Here is a 20,095-nt window from a genome sequence, read left to right on the forward strand (position 1 = left end):
AATTTTAACAATAAATTTCAGATTATTCGATGCATCATAGTTTTATTTTGTTATACCTCGATCGCTCTGTTTCATCTTGTCAAAACTTTTTCACGGAAAGAATGTTGACTTATAATTAGGTAAAAATACACGTGGGGTAGTTAATAATAGATTTATTAAAAAATAGATACACATTTTCTTTTCTCTGAATTATAATAGTATGCAACACAGCAGTACTGCTTATAAGAACAGGAAAACTTATGTATTCAAAATAATATTCTAGTATGCTCATTTATCAAACGTACTTTATAAATCCTTTAGCACAATTATAATATGGAAACGGATTTCAACAATACAAGAATAATTCTACTTATTATACAACTCTTACTTTTTCACACACTGCACGAAATTAACCTTCATGATCAAATTGTACAAATTTTTTTTGTAGAAATGTACACATGTATCCGATATTTAAATATTTCATACGTGGTTGGAAAAGGGTGGCAAAAAAAAAAAAAATAAAAAAATAAAACAACTTATTGGCCTAGGAGCAATGTATGTCGCTGCAGAGATATCCAAGTTAGCGATTATACATTTGTAGTGTAGTAGAGTAACAATAGCATTACTGCGTCGACAATTATCTTGTAACATATGGAGGAATAGTTAATCGTCTGGCATCGATTTCTTCTTCTTCTTCTTTTTCTTCTTTTCACTGGATGGACCCTCAACCTGTTCTGCGAATTCTTCCTCAGTTACGTCCGTCTTTACCTTAGATTTTTTCTGTTTCTTCTTCTTTGCTGATTCTGTAACTGTGAATAAATAGTGATGTTATTAACGAACATTTTTCAACGATACGACAATTTTCCAACTCCTACACCTATTTGCATTTAACATAGATAATTCTAATTCTACCTTCAACTTCCTGCTCCGGTTCTTCGACTTCTACAGCAGCAATATCTTCTTCTTCAGTTTCCTGCTTGACTTTTTTCTTCTGTTTCTTTGAGCTACCAGGAGTTCCGGCACCTTCCTGTTCCCCAACGCTATCCCTGACTTTCTTTTTTTTCTGTGGCACTTCGGCTGCGTCTTCTGCAACTGTTTCGATCTCTTCGATCAATGGCTTTTTATCATCGATCTGTGAATGCCTTCTCTTGCTGCTCGGTATAGTCGAGTCTGCAGCAGTAGGGTACTGCTTCACCTCTGAAGACGTGTGATACTTCTCAAACTTTGATTTGGCCTTCCCAGTACCACTGATCCTGCGCAGATTTCCTTCTTCAAGTATTCTCAACCTTGCCTCCAGTTTTGCTCTGTGTTCAGCTCCTAGGTCAAAGTTGCCATCCTCACCTAGAGCGTCTACCCTTGTGGCCAGCGACGCCTTTGCTGCAAGCATCCTCGACATTTTTCCCTTGTTCTTCGTCGACGACTGACCGACCAACTGAGCGTGATAGATCAATCCATACTTGGGGGTGTCTCGTTTGGTTTTTAGAGCCCTAAAAAGTGCCTTTTCTGCACCAAGAATTTGCACCGTGGAGGCGGGATGTTTCGCAAGATTGATGAGCGATCCAGCATGGGAAATTAGCCGAGCACCGACTAGCTCGCCGACAAGAACCGTCAGGTTCGGAGCCATAGCCATCATCCTGGTCTTGAGGTAGTCGTAAAGCTGTGTCCTGTAGCTGGATATCTCTATAACTTGATCACAGAGGTGTTGGATGTTGAGAATATCGTCGTCCGATATTTCAGTCCCCATTGATATCTCTGCCGCTTCTTTAACCTTTTCTTCTACATCCTCGGGCAGTGTGTCAGATAAATCTGAGTTCGCCGTGTTTTCCCTGGTGCCGATAATCTTCACTGTCTTTACAAACGCGACGTTATCAGTCACGAGTTTTCCTAGTTCAGGAAAATGCCAGCCGTACCATTCTCGGCATCGCATTATGTAGTTGTTCAATTCCTTGTCTAAATCGTCTAGTAAACAAACCGCTTGGACGATCATTGTGTCGATTTTATCAGGTGAGAATTTCAACTTGTATCTTGAAAGGCTGTGAGCTAGACCAAGCGCCATGGCAGTCATTTCTTTCTTCGGCAGGCCGGTCAACAGCGAATCCATCTGACTTCGTATACACCTCATCAATTCCTGAACGGCAGTGTTACTGATGCAGGAAAGGCTCAGTTTATCCTTTATCGCATTTCCTAACTTTGCATCTGCCACTGCCAGTTGCTCCTGAACCTCGGCGCAATACTTCTTCAGCATCTTTTTCAATGACTTGCTTACTTTTCCTTCGACCGCTGCCGTTGTTGCTGCCAGAGCTTCGGTCGTATCCGCAAACTTTTCGAAATGCTTGAGCTTGACGCTGAGGAAAATATGAAAAATAAATATCGTATTTATAATCAAACTATAAAGAATTACCAAAGATTAATCAATTTTCATGTTTGCTGAGTACGCGATACTTACATTCTGCTAGCAGCTTCTGGGGTCTCAAAGTCATGATAGAGGTTTTCTGTTTCTGATAGTTTCTTTTCGTCGAGTAGCTATAAAAAAAAATTACGAACGTGAGATGAAAACAATCTCGATGAGTATATAATTTTTATTACAACGTTTTCACTCCGATAGCCACGTGCGTCCCTGTGGCCGAACTTGAGTTTTGGTTATGTTCCGATAAAATGCAACTCCGATAATAGCTTACCTTAAATATGGCGTACCCCGCCGGGGTTTCAAATAAAACCAGCATCTTTGCCTGGTTTGCACGCTCTTCTGACGGTTTTCAATTGAAAATATTATTCCCAAAAATTACAACCACGCGACCGCCGGCATAAAACACACCGCGGAATGGAAAGGAGACAGCCCGAGCTGTGGTATGAACACTGTATCCGGTCTTCGTCTTCCAAAATCTCAGAGCATTCACTACTGGAGGGAGCCACCCATCCCAAGTATTGATCTCGCGAAAAATGCAGCCGAAGTGATGAGAGAGAGAGAGAGAGAAAGAAAGATATACGTATCTTTCTCACTCTGCATTTGATTGGCTGAGAGGAATCGTATCAGCCAATCAGGAGTAGGGCGAGAGAGACAGATTATAAGCAACATATATAACTCTCTCTATTACTCCTATTACGCTACACTTTCTGCACATGCGAAGCTATCTCCAGTAGTATATGCTTGAAATTTAAAACCCGGATCAAACTCCTGAACTAACTACCTACGATCTAACTATACCAACTACCGAAGCTTAGTAGCTGCTCGCCAATCTATCCACGATCGGTAAGAAGAATGTACAACTCGACGTTGACTTAAAAATTTCCACACTAGTTGGATGGAATTCCAGAAGAGAGCGCCACAGTCGCCCGCCGCCGAGTCACGTGACCGTGCGTTCGTCTCGACTGATTACGTTTAAATTGTTGGAGTAATTTCGCCCACGAGACCGAGTGGATAATTATTCGTAACAAATTTTCTTCCCGACTCGTCGGCGGGTCTGTGTGATTGGTGCCGGTATTATTCCTGTTGTAATTCGTCGATTTAGTAGGCCGGTGACCGCGGAGACGAAGTGTTCGTTTCGTCGTGTCATTGTAAGTCGTATCATGCTTCATCGTTCGCGACGCAGTAAGTATTGTTTGAGCCGCAAAGCGTCGTTTTGATTCTCCGATTCTCTTTTCCCCGTACGGATGAAATTAAGCATCTGAATTGAACAATGAACAACGCGGAATAATCGTGAGACGGGAATGATGACCGAAATCATGGAACCCTAAAACGACGCTGCACGGTCAAATCGACCTCAGCGTCCTTCTTTCCCGCGACAAAGAGTGCAGTGTCGGTTCAATCGTGATCGGTAATCCTGTGTTGTTTACAAACATAGATTAGATCTCAGATCTCGGATCAGCGGGCGGTGGTGTTTACAACGTGAAAAATTACCAGTCGCTTAATACCCGGCATACGGATGCCGTCGACGCGTTGTGAGTTAATACGACCAATTTCCGAAGTGCTCGACCTGTCCATATTGCCCGGTATCACCTGACCTTCATTTTTTTCTGCTTGTTCTTCAGGAGACTCGTCGAGATGCCGAAGACGAGGTAAGAAAACTCCTGTAAGGCATGTTACTAATTTGACGGCTGCATTTTTGCGCTGTTCGTTATTTACATATTACGTCAATCAACGCCAGGGACTGTGTACGGTATCTTGCCATTTTTTAAACAAAATTACACTAAAAGTTGTCCTGAAATGTTTTCCAAAAAATCACTGAAAATTTCAGTGAAAAATATCAAAGCTTCATCGCTGAGTCAAGAATATTCTCCAAGTATAAAACAAGGCCCTTTTTTCAGACAAATATTTGCCGGAGCGGTAATTCGCGAGCAACTAAATATTCGACGCGCACAATTTACCGATAAAAATGCATAGCGGTTGAGCGCGTCTGATCTTATCGACGTCGTTATCTCACCAATAAATGGTAACACACGCTTACCGATCGGCGGTAATACTTACCGACACATCTCCAAACGTCTTATACCAGTTACCCACCGAGGCACGTCCATACATAACTGGCTTCTTTTTTTTGAAGAGAAGAGAGAGAGAGAGAGAGAGAGAGAGAGAGAGAGAGAGAGAGAGAAAGAGAGAGAGAGAGAGAGAGAGAGCATATCTCGCAACGACGATATCCGATCTGCGTAATGAACTTGCGTTCGGTTGAATTGCCTGTCACGAAGTTCGTTGAATAGAGAAAAGGAAACAGAAATAAAGGTTGACTGGAAGGGATTAAGTGTGCTTGGGATAGGTTAGGCATACGTTGTCCATTGCATATGTATGCGTTGCGGGATTTTCTGACGTAACACGCGGCCGTTTGCTGTCGCTGACTCGGCTGCCACGTGGTCAACGTGCCACGTGGCTAATTCCTTCTTTCGTTCTCTCTCTTGTTTTTCCATTACAATTCATCCCGCCGTGAAAGTTTTGCCGGATTATTTCTTCTGCATTATTGGGACCTTGCAACTTTAAAACGAAGACGAGATTCGTCCATCGTAGCTCGCGGTCTGGTCGTACATTATATTATTTTTCAATAACAAGCTTACATGTATTGTCTGCATTATTATGTTGTCAAAGGAATAAATCATGCTTAACATTTGCGACTCAATTGTTAGAATTATAATCAAAACTCTGGCGACAGATAAACGTTGACCTTGAAATATACTATACTCTTTATATTTTGTTCCTTTTCCTTTGTTCTTTTATAATTCTTCGAACACACGCGTTCCATTATCACCGTTGTGTAATAATCGTACATGCCGATTGTCTTCTCACTGTTTCATCAATAGTCTCTACGTTTCGCAGACATATCTGTACGCATTACGCATACACATTCGTCGTTTGCAAATTTTTAAAACGCGGGTAGCCGATATTATAGTCACCGTTAACAACACCTTTCATTGTTCAGAGTTTTGCCGTACTTTTTTTTTTTTTTTTTCATCAGAAATTTTTTGCCAGACCGCACAACTACAACTGTATTACATTACAAACGGGGACTGAATTTGTTTCTGTAGTTTGACGACAAGAAAAAAATACATTAAAAATCGTAAATCTATTTATTATATTATTATCACGACGCGGCGCAACTGTTTCTATTGCAATCTCGTGCAGGTATCTAACAATAAATACAAGATTCTTAAAATTGATTATATTTCGGTACACGGGGCATTAACCGTTTAACCTAAGGTTCGCGTACGTAAAAATTGCATCCAGGTCGCGTCACGTGCTCACCTGATGATTCATAACAATTTTTCTTCTCCTCATTCCTCATTCACTTTGGAAAAATTTATGCCGAAGATACTCGTTGCTGCTTACATATAAGAACGGAATTTAACCGCAGCTGTTCTCCTATTTTCTTCTGTGACATATATATGTATATATATACATCGCGTCTCGCTTTAATTACTTGTTAGTATTCACCCGTTTATCTCTCATGCCATACTGTTAATGTAAAAACACATCTGCGTCAATGCCTAGGGAAATCCCCTGTTGCGGTGTACAATATACCTAATCGTCTTCATTATCCCTCTGTTTGGAAACCGCAATTTCGTCATTTGATTACTGATCAAACGGTTGCCACATGCGTGACGATCTGAAAAAAAATTCAGTAAAATCTTATAAAATATATAAGAAAATTTGTGAAACCTATTAAAAAGTGGAGATTTCGTGACTTTGAAAGATAAGTAAGAAAAATAGTGAGAAAAGAACATTTATCAATATTCCATTGCATATTTTACATATATATGTATACGTTTATTTTTACGTCAACAATTCAATCCGACAATAATAACGATAACGTTCTTTTTCTCTATTCTTCCTTATTCGTCTTTTGAAGTTACGAAATCAAATCTCCATCGTTTAACGTGTATCCAAATTTTCCGTTATATTTTACAAAATTTTTCCCAACATTTTCAGCTTTAAAAAAAGTAGGGCTTTTTTTTCCAAGTTGTTAAATTATACCCGAGATACGGTGGTACGAAAATTTTTATTAAAAAAAAAATTGAAATATCGTTCTTCGTCGCGTACTTTCGTGTAAAGAATTGAAAAAAAAAAAAAAAAAATTATCAAGCCAATCCGAGACATTGATTAATTATAATACCGATCGAGACGTCACGGAATGCCCCATATACCTACATGTACACGTATCACGGTACCAACTACGCAGTTCTTGGTATTATTAAAGCAACGTCGTTCGTTCGGTGTCAGAATTTTAATCGCATGAAATTAAAGCGGTAAATAGAAGAAGACGAACAAGAGCTTGCACCGCCTGCAAATACACGGATGTAAATACATATGTACACACACACACACACACACACACGCACACAGGGCATTATGCCTATTTCGTCACCTCGCAATACAGCAAGCAGTGACACAGCACGAGGTTTCTGCACTCATCCATCTTTCTATTCGCGGCATGGAAGGAGAAGGAGGAGCAAAATAAAAAAAAACAAAAGTAAAAAAAAAAAAAAAAAAAAAAAAAAAATAAAAAAAAAATAAAAAACGTTCTCAAACCAGCAATCTTATCTTATTTGTTAAATATATCATCTCGTACGTGTGTACTTTGCAGGTATATTCGTTACCGGAGAATATACTCATAATATATATATATATGTATGTATGTATATATGTATATTATAAATGTATAACTCATAGAATTCTTGTGTATGCATATTATACGTACGTTGTCTAATCTAATTGCAAGCGTGACTCACAATCGGAACGTCTATCTAACTTGCATTTTTTTTTTTTTGACATACCTATATGTATACGCTTAACGTATAATGAGGTGAATAAAAAAAAAAAAAAAAAAGGAGGTGGACGCGCTGGTGCGATGTTAATACCGTGTGAGTCACGATCGAATATCTTTATACCGTACTTCGGGAACGTATCGTAAATTATCGATGTCGTTATCGTTATCGTATTTACTTGAAAATCAAATTTTCCTATTGTTTGCTTTACCTCCCAACGCGTTTCGAGGTTTAAGACTTTCGTCCTATTATATCAACCCGTTCGGTTCAAAAAAACTTCCTTTATTTGAGTAGGGAAAGACTTTTACCCACGATTTTGAGACGTTTTCGGTGACGTTTCGGTGAAATTGAGTGGTATTTTTTTTTTTTTTTTTTTTACTCATCTTCAAAATACGCGTCTTTCTCGCAATTTGATAACAATTCTATGCAAATTAAACAGCGGTTGTAGGATTTTTCAAAAGATTCTGTCCATGTTTCATATAATCGAGAATTATTTAAGGGTGGTGGGGGGGTTCAAAAGTTGGAAGAGTGAAGAATATTTCGAATGTCCGATGTGTCGAAATTTCGAACATGCGAAGAGAAAATATAACGAACGATCAATTGTTCGGAAATCTTTCCCCCAACGACGATATTTTTTTTTTTCGTCGACACAAATTCTTTCCAGTTATAATCACGCTCGCTGTACGTATACACTTAATTATACTTATATCGCTGCACGATACAGGTATTTATACTGAGATTGGGTTAAATATCTCGGAGAACGTTTTCACGGCTTTTACACCGTTTCTCATTATTTTCGTAAGATTTTTTTTTTTTCAACGCAAACCTTCGATCCCCCGCAGAATGACAACGCGGATACTCACATGAAACCGGCGACGTCTTTGATAGTCGTTGGCGTTGTTCTATTCATAGAACTTCTCCGATCCTCTGTTCCTTAAATTTTTAATTACACGCACAGTCAGTATATAACATCGAAATACTAAATCTATACGATCCAAATATTTGATCGTTTTATTATATTTGTCGTGACGGTGTCACGTTTTTCAAATTTATACACAGGTATGTAATATTATAATATTCAGGTTTGCGAATCTTATATTCCCACGCGTAATGATACGGTTATTGTTGATATTATTATTATTGTTGTTGTTGTTGTTGTTGTTGTTGTTGTTGTTGTTGTTGTTGTTGTTGTTGTTATTATAGGAATACAGCCGTACAATGGAGTATAATAATCACATTTGGAGACAGTTGTCGAGAGTTTGACGTGAAACATCGGTAAACAATTGAGAAGACAAAAAAAACATCATTAGACATATAATCATCGAAAATATAATGATAATGTTAGGTTATAAATATATATATATATATATATATATATAAAAGCGCCATTTCGCGAATCTTGTAACTAATAATGTGGGTTACAAGGAGTGAAATAAAATCGCATATGTATAGTGTAATAACATTAATAATGATAATGATAACAATGACGGCAGTGATAATTTTTCGCACGTCATAGAACGACGACAATCTTGCCGTTATCGACATACACGGGTTGTAAATATAATATATGTAATATACGTATGTAGGGAACTTCGAAATCTGGATTAAACTGGTTAGCTTCTCAATTCTTTGCAATACTTTCGTCATTTCGTCGCGCTTCCTCCTTCAATTTCCGCTCTCTCTTTCTCTCTCTCTCTCTCTCTCTCTCTCTCTCTCTCTCTCTTTCCTTCTCTCCCTCTCCGTCTTGACCTCTACTCTTTACCCGTATTTTTCCTCTCCTTTCTCGTTTCGGTTTTTTCCCTCTCCCGTTAAGACGACGACACTCCACTAACAATGTATGCACCTTACCTTTACACGCATCGTCGGCATGTATCAAAGTTAATAAAACAAGTGAAAGTCGGTGTGCCGTATGTATATTTCCGTGCATCGGGAAATATTTATACGGTATAAATATCGTCTTGGAACGGTGGTTGATAAATGTAGATTATTTATACAACTAGCTATAATAATCGTCCGACTTACCGTTTCTGTAATTTGTAATTTGTAATTGACGATTTATGGTTGTACGGTAAGGAAGAAAGTAGGATGATGAAATATCGATTAGATTAACTCGAAAAACTACGGATATGAGAATAAAATGAAAAATGGCAAGATTTTACTTGGTGTAAAATTATGTGTAAAATTGTGTTTTTATTTTTATATTTCTTATTTCTCCTTCTATTCATCGTCGCGGAGGGTGCAAAAAAAAAATCGTATCGTTCGACAGCGGGTTATTGAATTTTTGAAATAAATATTCTTTGACCAGACTGTACCCGACTCCGTCTCACAACCGATGTGGCATGCCAACTGTAGTGGAAATTTCCACTGCCATGCCGGTCGAGTAACGCGCCTGTGCGCTTCTCTCTCTCTCTCTCTCTTTCTCTCTCTGTGCGCATGCTCAATACCGATGAGCGACGACGAGAAGAGCGGATGCAACGTGGTATAAGTGTAGAATACGAGTCTACCTCCAATGTGTTCGTGAACGTCTGTCTCTTCGTCCGCTATCGGTGGGCCGCACCTAAAAAACCTGCAGACCGTCTCCGCCTTTCGTACGCGTATGTCCCTCTCGTATAATCGGGCCTTAAGCTCGTTTTTACGGAGAAATTTTAACCAGTGGCGATAACTATGATCGGTCGGTTACGTAACGCCCGAGTTTTCTCGGTCGGTAATTCGACGTGTTGTTAGGCAGCTGATTATCTATTTTCTTGATTTTACATACGCTGATTGTTGCGATGTATATACCGGGAAAATATCTTGAAAGTTGAAAATCAACCGCGCATGCGCGAGTTTTATCGCCCCTTCGCGCAGGCCTGCCATCCCGAGTTTTCAGCTGTCGAACTGTTTCCGCCAGCGATGTAGTTGATACGAATTTTCGAGGTTAGAATCTCGAATAATCGAAGCGGTGACTCGGAAAGGTTTGGAAAGCATTTGTTGTCGGGTCGGAAAGTTGATTATTCCAAGAACGGTCGGAATTTAACGCTTAAGCTCTTTGAGAATTCAAACGTACAAATTTTGCGTAGGTTGGTTCACCTGCATCGAAGACAAGAATATCGCTGCGGGAAGATTTGGCCGACCAATGAGATCGAATTATTCGGCGCATGCGCGGTTGATTTTTAAATTTCAAGAGATTGTCTCGGTATATTGTCGAATAATTACTAGCGTATCTTTTTACGAACGCGTGTATAATTTGATTTTATCCCGATTCCATATCACCGGATGTTTTGTGAGCGATGATTCGAACGATTTTTTAATCGGTCACGTTTTCGGTCGGTAAGGAAGTTTGTTCAAACCTTCGCCATAATACCGTACGATGATTAGATATATGGATACAAAATACACACGTTTATTCTAAATAAATATTACGGTCCTAAGTCAGGTTGACAAAACTCTCGGTTTCACTTTTCTCGGCTTTACGTTATACGTGCATATACCTGTACACTTGTTTGAAGAAAAGAATGAGACGAAATGAGAAAAAATTGCAAAAAAAAAAGAACAAAAAAAGAAAAACAATTCTACCTACACGTGGCGACGCGACGTTGTTAAAATACCTCGATCGAACGAATCCGCAGCAACTAATTCACAGAACCGACCTTATGGATACTCTTTTTTTTTTTTTTTATACCATCTCGACACTTGACTGCATTTTACTTTTCTCTTTCCTTTTTTCTTCCCTGGCAAAACTACGTCTGTTTCACAACCTTCGCGGTTCGACGAATTCCCCTTAATGAGATACGAAGATTAAGGTTCTAGGTAACCCGCAGCGAAAACAGACATCGCAACATTGTAACTCCCAACAACCGTTCATCCGTATAATAACAATAAAATAATATCAACGAATCAAAAACGTCCGGTTACCGATAAAAAAAAAAGAAAAAAAACAAAAAAAAAGAAAAAAAAAACATAATTCTCAACACCGCACAGGTATTTTGATTTATTTCATCGGTCATGCTTGTATTTCAACAATTGCCATTTTGCGGACAACTCGTTGTAAATTATCACAATACCTACATATTAACACATGTTACGTGTACTGTACGTTATTGTATTCTAAGTGTATGAAATTTTTTGTTACATTACTCACTTATGATTATCCAATTGTGATTTTATTGTTTTTCTACTTTCGTCCCCTTCCCTTTTTCCTTTACTTTTCGTTTGTAATTATTTTATTCGTCTCACGAGAATTGACGTTATATTTGCCGTTCCTTTGCAACGGACTGTACCAACGGTATAAATGTGTGTAAATACACACACACACACATATATATATACATAATGTACGTAAGCATATGCGGCCCCGTCTTCTCGGGGTCCCTCCCTCCCTCCCTCCCCCCCGTCCCCTCCATGGGGGCCTCATGGCGCCTGTTCATTTGCTCGTGTAAACTTCTCCTTTGCTTAGGTATGCGGGCGATACGTATATATATATATATACATATATATATATGTTATGCGCATTATATACGTCCGTTTCCATTCATCTAGCGACATTTAAACTTTTGAAAGAACTGCGCTACATGAATGTGCATATGTAAATATACTTTGGTACGTTTTATACATTTTACGTATATACTTTTTACATATATATAGATATATATATATATATATATATATATATATATATCCAGTTTTAACCGTGCGCGTTGTTAGATTCGTCTTGTACCTGAATAAAACACGAAAATCGCACCGCATTTGGCACTATGACTGTTTATATACATATTTGTATTATACGGTTATACGAGATGAAAAGAGAATTAAAAAAAAAAAAAAAAAACGACAAAGAAATCAAACGAGCTTTACATATGTTTGAAAGTTTGTTTTAATGATAAATATAATGATAGGAATAATAATCGAAACTAAAGCGTTTTGCCATTGTAAAAATTTTCACGCTTATGTAATTCTTATACCGTACCGTAATTATTTTTACAGGTATATATAATGACATAATGTATATGATAGGAATATATCGTTTCGAGTTCCGATGTATTATTTCAATATGTATGATAGGGTAATAATATTAGAATTCAATAGATCTTTACTTGCTGCGGTTAAAAATAATTCTACGTGTGGTTAATATTATAGAATCGATTATTGTCGATAAGTATAATATATATATATATATATATATGTATATATATGTTTATAACATATTGGACAGTTCGGTGACTGTAATGCTGGGTAACGCGCGTATCTTGAATATTATTTATTTCTCACCAAAACCGTACGTGAAAGTGATATTTCAATTCTACGAAATGATTTGATTTCATCACGACTCTGTAAAAACGAAATTGTAATAATTGATTGGAAAGGAACCGTGATTGTGTATTTTTGTAACTTTGTAAATTTATACGAGGACAAGATTTGTTATATATATATATATACATATAAAAATATGTTTATGTAAATTAAAAAAAAAAAAAAAAAAAAAAAAAAAAAAAAAACGGAATTCACTGAAAATCCTTGAATTATTATAGAGAAGAAGAAATTAATTGGCAAACGAGAAATTTTTCATCGCGTTGATTTAAACACGGTTGATTTTCGTGTCAGATAAAACGAAATTACATCGTATAAACGTATCATTATTAATTTGCCAGTCAATTTTCCTTTATATCGTTTCTTTAAATTATACACGTACGGATGAGATCTTGGAACAAAGAGACGCTCGAAACGTCGTCTGGATTTTACCGCGATTAGGTTCCCTGATAATAAATTCAGCCATCCTAGAATATCTCAGGGCAGCAGCAGCCGTAATAAGCGAATCGAATTCCACGCGTGCAATTCAGAAATTAAAAGATTGAGAAAGTGAGAAACCAAAAAAATTAAATAACGAAATAAATTGATTAAAAATAATAATAATAATAATAATAATAATAATAATAAAACAATTATATTAACCTATACAAATAACCTGCTGCAAGATTTTTATACACCGTTATAATTCATTAACATACGTTTGGGAGAAATTTCGTCAAACGGATGAGACTCGTACATGGGATGATTTTCTTTAACCTGCGTTATACTTTCTCAAACACGTTTCATAAATTTTTGTTGATCCCCTCCCCCCTCCCCAAGACTGCGATACGAAATTCTTTATTTACCAGATAATTTTAAGATAAGAACGTTTTTTTTTTTTTTTTTTTTTTTTTTTTCATTTCAGTTTTTCTTATCGATGTACCCTCTCTCTTCTTCTTCTTCTTCTTTCACCTCGATCCCGTTTATTATCGCTGCTAAAAGTTAAACGATGTTGATTTTAATCTTACAAAAGTCTCCGTGTTTTGTATATTCGAGATAGCAATACACCTAAATTTATAACTACAGACCGTAAACGAAAGAAAGAAAAGGTTAAAACTGACGCGGTTCGACGATGTTTAATGTTTTTATTATTATTTGTTTCCTCTTTTCTTTTTCCTTTATTTATGAAAAAATTCTCGCTGCTCCGATATTCCGACCCTTAAAACGTTAAGTGTTAAATTTATATAACATGTATGTGTATGAATAACGGTGCTCGCGTAAGTTATATTTATTATATATATATATATACATCGATTGATCCCTTATGCGTTTTTATCGTTTGACCTTGAATTTTACTTTCGTTAATAATAATGTTAAATAATATATGAATAAGCTGATACAGCTGGTGATAAGGGTCTATGTTGAACTATTCACTTTTATTACTTCTCGCCGGTTCACGTGCCGCTTCGTACAATAATACACACCACGGAACTATTTTAACCTATGCGAGCTACCACAGCGAGAATTAGACTCCTTATAATCTCGCGACGAATGCTGCAGAGTAGACGAACTTTGTTATACCTATTTCTAGAAATTCTTCAAATTTTTTTTCATCCTTAGATCCATACGTGTACGCATATGCATATGTGAACGTTCGGATACTTGGACAAAGTGTCTCTTTTTTCAGCTGTATATATATATACACATATATGTACGTATTACAGAGACGAGTGCGTTATAGGAAAAAAGATGATACACAGGGTGGTCACTGATCTGAAAAGTCTGGAAAACCAGGAATCGTTAGGGAATTTTTATTTTCGTCGTGGAGAAAGCTGGAAAAATACGTAGTTTTTTATCATTGGAATTGAAAGGGATTTTTTTTTATTTTTTTCGTCCCACGTTACAGCTTTTTTTTTAATTCGAATTTTAATTACTAATTATTAAAAACTTAGTAACTTACTAGGACTGGGAAAATTTCTCCAAAATTTGTGGAAAGCCTGATGTTGTACTGCGTTATTCAGGCGTGTATTAAGACAGCTTCTTAAGACGTTGCAGCAGCGCTTTATTCTTTATCTGTACTGTAAACGGGCAAATATTTCATCTATTTTCAGCGTACGAGGAGCCCGGTGTATAGCGTACGTTCCATTGCCAACTTGAGAAACTTGAATATATGCACACATAGTTTTGCTTTCAATATTTTTCTCAAGAGAATTTACCTGTAACGAAAAAGCGATGAAAATTGATTTTTAAATTTTTTGTAATATACAAAAAAACATTATACCCAACATGAGAATCTATTCAACCGTATGTTGGATAAAAAGCGAAACAAGAAAGATTTATACAAGTCGTTGGTATGATCATTACCTTTACTGAACAAAATTTATAGGCCATTCGTTGAAATTTCACAACGCGTAGAGTTGGAACTAATTATTTTCACTTTTAAGATAATTATCGTCCAACAATTGCCTTGGAATATCTCATATAATATACGTATATATTTAGGTAGAGTATAGTTTTCCTAGGCGGCTTCGAATAGCATCGTACCCAAGTTTGGGTAAATAACCTGACTCAATTCTACGAATTGACCCGAAGTTGATGGATTTTCATCCTGACCACCCGGTACGCGCAAACAGTTACAGGGATGTTTCCTAAAACTGAACAGTTTTTACTGCAACGTGCGCTGGTATTTAAGAGAGAGAGAAATAAAACCAAAAAAAACCCAAAAAAATTTCAAACCCGTATTTTACCCCGTCCTCTGCTTTTTCACGTCCTACGATAGTGTTTAAGTATGCATCCGCAGTGTGTGCAGTAAATCGTTGTAGGAAAAACGGAAAGTAATATAAATAAATCTAAAGATTAAATGAAATAATAAACATTTATTCTACTCGTTGAAGCTGGCGTTTGACGTTGACTGATCATGTTATATTTTTTTTATATTATACACAAGCTAGAATCAACGCTTTGCTTTTTTTTTCACCCTCGGGTCATGGATGGATTTTTTTATTTTTTTTTTGTTTGCTTGCGAGAAGCTGAAGTACGTCGCTGCCCTTGTCGATTTATTTCGAAACTCGTTGGATTTTGTGTTTAGCGCAAAAAACTTTTTAACAATATTACGGTTTTCTTAATCGGGGTGTTTGCCTTTTTTTTTTTTTTTTATTAGTTCGCGAAGTTAACAACCACTTGTTTTGTTATCCACGCAACGTACGCATCTAGGAATCACGTGTCCGCAAGTCACGATACAGTTGGTGTACGTTGTACGGAACAGTCATTGAACAATCCCTGTCCTCGAGCATCTTTGACTATTTTTATTTTCCTTTCATTATTTTTATTTTTTACTTTTTATTTATTTTTTTTCCCCACTTACGTCCATCGTGTAATAACCTGCACAAGAGAGTTATAGCTGTAGCAACTGGTTCTTATCTCTCGTTTCAGTTTCAACGTACTTGTAATACGCGGTAGACCCGTTGAACCTTTCTAGTTTCTCGGTCGTCCGTATAACTCACTAACAATCAGCTTTGTATGTTACCACTCTATGTATATATACGTATACATATATATATATATATATATACGTATATACATATTTCTGCCTGTCCGAGAGCACTTGGAAACTTTTGAGGTCGTGGTGTGTTTCTTTTTTTTTTTTTTAATATTCTTGGAATTTTTTAATTCTATTACACCATTTTTGTTCGGCCCCCCCCCTTTCATCCTTCTTCTAACATACACGGCACTCTCTGTCCTTCAACTCGCTAATCTACTTCTATAGTTAGTCAAAGTTCTTTGACTCTGGAATGGATTCTTGATCATGCAGGGCCGTGCGTAATATATATACGAATTATACGTACGGAAATTTCGATGGGAAAGGTCGACTGTTCCGGTTTCAACATGTCTATTTTCTTTGTTTTCAATTACGACTATCGCAAACAATAAAACTTGCGATATTTCAACATATAATGCAGATATTGACACGTAAACGGATAGTTATTTTCGAATAGTAAAAATCTTATCTCAAATTTGAGACGTGAAAGAAACATAAAAGTAAAAAAAAAAAAAAAATCGAACATACGATTGAATATTTACAGTACGGTAAAATTTAGATTATTCCTAACGAAGCCGATAGATTCCTCACGAAATTTCGAGACGATTCTTTCTTTATGCGAATTTCGAGGGATCGATGGTTTTCGAGATAGAGAAATTCCAAGTCAGCGAGTCGTTGATGGTGCAGCTTCTCTGGGCGTGGCTGACCGCGACTACTCGCCCCGCCCTCACTGGTCACGTGTCAGCATGCCGATTGGGCCCAACTATCGGGCTCTGTAACTCGAAAACGAAGCGTCTCACGAATATCGTGTAAAGGAAGTTTAGCCTTGAAATCCCGTAAGGAATGCTTTAACAATATTTTAGACCAAGTTTACCTCGATCGGGATTATCCCTGATGTGTCAAAAAAAAAAAAAAAATGTAACAAAAAATCGTAACAGTTCGGGACATTTTTTGCACACAGATTTTCGTCGTTAATTTACGTAACCTGTATTCGAAATAAACAAAAATAAATGGAGAGCCATGACCCATCTGCATTGTATTATAGCTTAACGTCAACTTTTTCCCGGGTCCCGAGTCCCGGGGCGATGGGTCTAAGATATTACATGACGTTGGTATGTGTGTACACACAGCGTTGACCTTGATATGCGACCTTGAACGTACACACGCGTCGGGTACGAGTGAACCGGTTCACCCTGGGAGGCTCGATTCAAATCTCCCGCGATATCCTGCAGGTAGCTCTGAGCTCCTTCCGGTTTGCCCGACCGCCTGTGCTCTTCTATCGCAAGTATATTATGTATCTGTGGTATGCGTATAGATACCGTTGAGACTGTACGTGTAATAAAATATATTCGTCCGCGTGTCTCGTGTCCCATATACATGTATAATTATTACACGCGTGTACAATGTGAACGTGTACATATAGGTGTATAATTTTGTGCAGCGTCATTCGTTCGCCTCGCACTCGGATCAGGCGTGATATTGAAATCCTTTCCTACTTCCTCCATGATATCTAGGATCCGTAGGTGTACGTATGTATACGTTATATACATATGCATATAGATATACGTGTACCATGGATATATAAGGGACTCAGGAATTTGACCTGCCGGTGCAGCTGATCGACGACCAGAGAGAGAGAGAGAGGGAGGGAGGGAGAGAAAGTCGTCATAGATTGTTCGAGGAAAAATAATACCACCTTGGAACTATTGCGTGTGATTATGCAAACATATTGTACGTGTAATACAGCTTCCTTCCTAATTCTCCTATTCAAAGCGCATGATATGCAGGCAGCGGCAGCCTCCCTTTCACTAATACATACCTGCTACGTAACGTATTACATGCAAATGTTACACACGTGTACGATATCCGGTATTCTCAATGTTAATTGTTGTTATAATAAATTCAGTATACATCGTTTACAGTCGTATCCGATTTTTATTTTTTTTTTCCTTGAAACAAGTATTCAAGATTTATGACTTTGGATTTTTTTTTTTTTTTTCTCATCGCTTCGCACATATCGTCGGAAAATAAAGTGAAAGATATATACTGTTGACATTTTTTTTATTATCATCAACGATCGCGCGCAGTTTTATATATTATATATATTATATATATATATATATATATATATATATATATATATATATGTATGTATGTATGTATATTATACGTTGGCGGTGTGACATGTAATGAACGCAAAATGAAGCGTTTAATTTTAAACCTGTAAGATATAATTTATGTGTCTGGATATCTGCCATGTGCATAAAATGTGATGAAAAAACAAAAAAAAATTCTTCCTTTTTTTTTCCTTGCTGAAAGTCAAGTGTTTATTATACCAAGATTTTTATTCCTCGTGACAAATCATCATCTAGCTTATTATACATGTATGTACATAAGTGTATTGTGTTGACGTCGGTTGTTTTCGAGGGTGACAAGAAAGGAGAGAAAAATTCTCTTCATACTGCGTAAAATATCTACCGCTAAAGTCAAATATTTAACTTGCACTTACAGTTATACAAGAGATTTGTAAATATACGTGTATATGCGAAATATATACGAGGGATTTTTATTTCGGGGAAGCTGGTTTCGGTTTCGTTCCGTACATTTTCGAATAAAGAATATTTAAGTTGAGACAAAAATGGCTGATTTCCGTTTACAAAAAAAAAAAAAAAAAAAAAGAAAAAAAAACTGCTTCTTCCTCTATATCATCATCAGTTATGATGCTGGACCACATGAAAAAAATTCTACACGCGTCCACCGTCTGAACCATTTTACAACTTTTCTAAGACACAATTTTCCAATTGAACTATCAGGTCATCTGAAATCGTAATGCTTGTACTTATAAATTAGTACACCCTGTATGTACGTATACATACATTACACGTTTAATTTCATTAATAAGATGTAAAGTATCGTAAAAATTGAAGGCCAAAAAAAGAAAAGGTTCCCGCACGGGGACCTTGAACTTCGATTTTTGTCTTGGCAGTTTCGAAATTTATTTTAGTTAAATTTTGTTTCCTGAGCGCTTCGCAATTGGAAGCTCCCACTTGTGACAACCTGGTTTTTAGTCTTATTTTTGTTAATTCGTACGAAACCGGTATTCGGAATAGTAGGGGCATCCTTCTTGATAGTCCTAGGAAAGTTCACTTCAGATATTCATACATCTTTTGCCATCGATTCGTAACCTACGTCGAAATTAAGAGTAAATGAATTTCTTCGTCTTGGTTACGAGTGTTCAAGCAATTTATGTATTCAACAATCTCAAGTTTTTTTACGTAAGAATCTAACATGGCGATCCAATGGCCTGATTTCGAATCTTTGTCTTCTGTTCACGTCTTTCCCGTAAGTATATTTCAAGATTGTTATCATCAATCAATCTATCATCCCATATAGTTTTGTACTTGTTGTTGGGGTCGTTTGTCTATCGATTTATACTTTTATGGATAATTTCGTTTGGTAAATACTTAAATTTTGTTTTTGGTGTTCGATCAAGGTATAACGTATCTAATGAGGCTCCTCCAATGAGGGCTGGAACTTGATTACATTCTACAGACATTTGTTCTCTCTCTTCGTTTACCTGTATTACATACTAATTGCACAGCTTTGCAAAATTTTTTTGCACAAGGTGAACTGAAAAATTGATTATAATACATGAAATAATTTTATCCTCTTTATGTGCTATTTACTGGATGGCCGGTACAAACTTTTTTACTCAAGTCTTCGAGTGACTCGAGGCGGACAAATCGCACTTACAAGCAACGGTGAAAAATCGAACTAATCACACGCGAAGAACTGTTTGAAAAATTTACACCGTGAGAGAATTAATTTTTTTTTTTTTTCAAATTTATCGTTCGTCGTGATGAAATAATTGCGAAGAATCGCTTGGAAAGGATCGAACAGAGTTTCAGACGGTCTTTCAAACCTCCGAACGGTCAATTTATCCGAATAATTCATCTCACGGAGGATAAATTTTGTGAAAATGAAAATTTTTACGTAATCCCGGAATTTATCGAGACAAGTTCTCAAAACGGTCTTCAGTACCTTTTGCGAAACCGGCTAAGTAAG

General features: G+C 36.9%; 2 protein-coding genes across 9 annotated transcripts in view; one reads left to right on the top strand and one right to left on the bottom strand.

Annotated features, from left to right (window-relative positions):
• Positions 1-137: 137 nt before the first annotated feature.
• Positions 138-2,863, bottom strand: nop5 (nop5 ribonucleoprotein). Its single transcript, XM_046614582.2, has 4 exons — positions 2,658-2,863; positions 2,426-2,502; positions 892-2,324; positions 138-788 (listed from the first exon to the last, which is right to left on the bottom strand). Exons 1-4 carry the CDS (start codon positions 2,700-2,702, stop codon positions 643-645), a joined length of 1,701 nt encoding a protein of 566 aa, XP_046470538.1. The 5' UTR covers positions 2,703-2,863; the 3' UTR covers positions 138-642.
• Positions 2,864-3,354: 491 nt separating this feature from the next.
• The window catches only part of LOC124211891 (probable cytochrome P450 4aa1), a 43,183-nt gene continuing 26,442 nt past the window's right edge, over positions 3,355-20,095 (top strand). For 7 of the 8 annotated variants that reach the window (XR_006881534.2, XM_046611406.2, XM_046611405.2 and 4 more), the window contains exon 1: positions 19,191-19,372. Coding sequence is in view for 6 of the 8 variants with exons in the window: in XM_046611406.2 (XP_046467362.1) it covers positions 19,319-19,372 (54 nt within the window). In the remaining 2 variants the exon portion in view is untranslated. Of the gene's footprint in view, positions 4,036-19,190; positions 19,373-20,095 lie in introns of those variants that run through there. The other variant, XM_046611410.2, reaches the window with a different exon arrangement.

The sequence above is a fragment of the Neodiprion pinetum genome, chromosome 2 (assembly GCF_021155775.2).
Source record: "Neodiprion pinetum isolate iyNeoPine1 chromosome 2, iyNeoPine1.2, whole genome shotgun sequence".
NCBI lineage: Eukaryota > Metazoa > Arthropoda > Insecta > Hymenoptera > Diprionidae > Neodiprion > Neodiprion pinetum.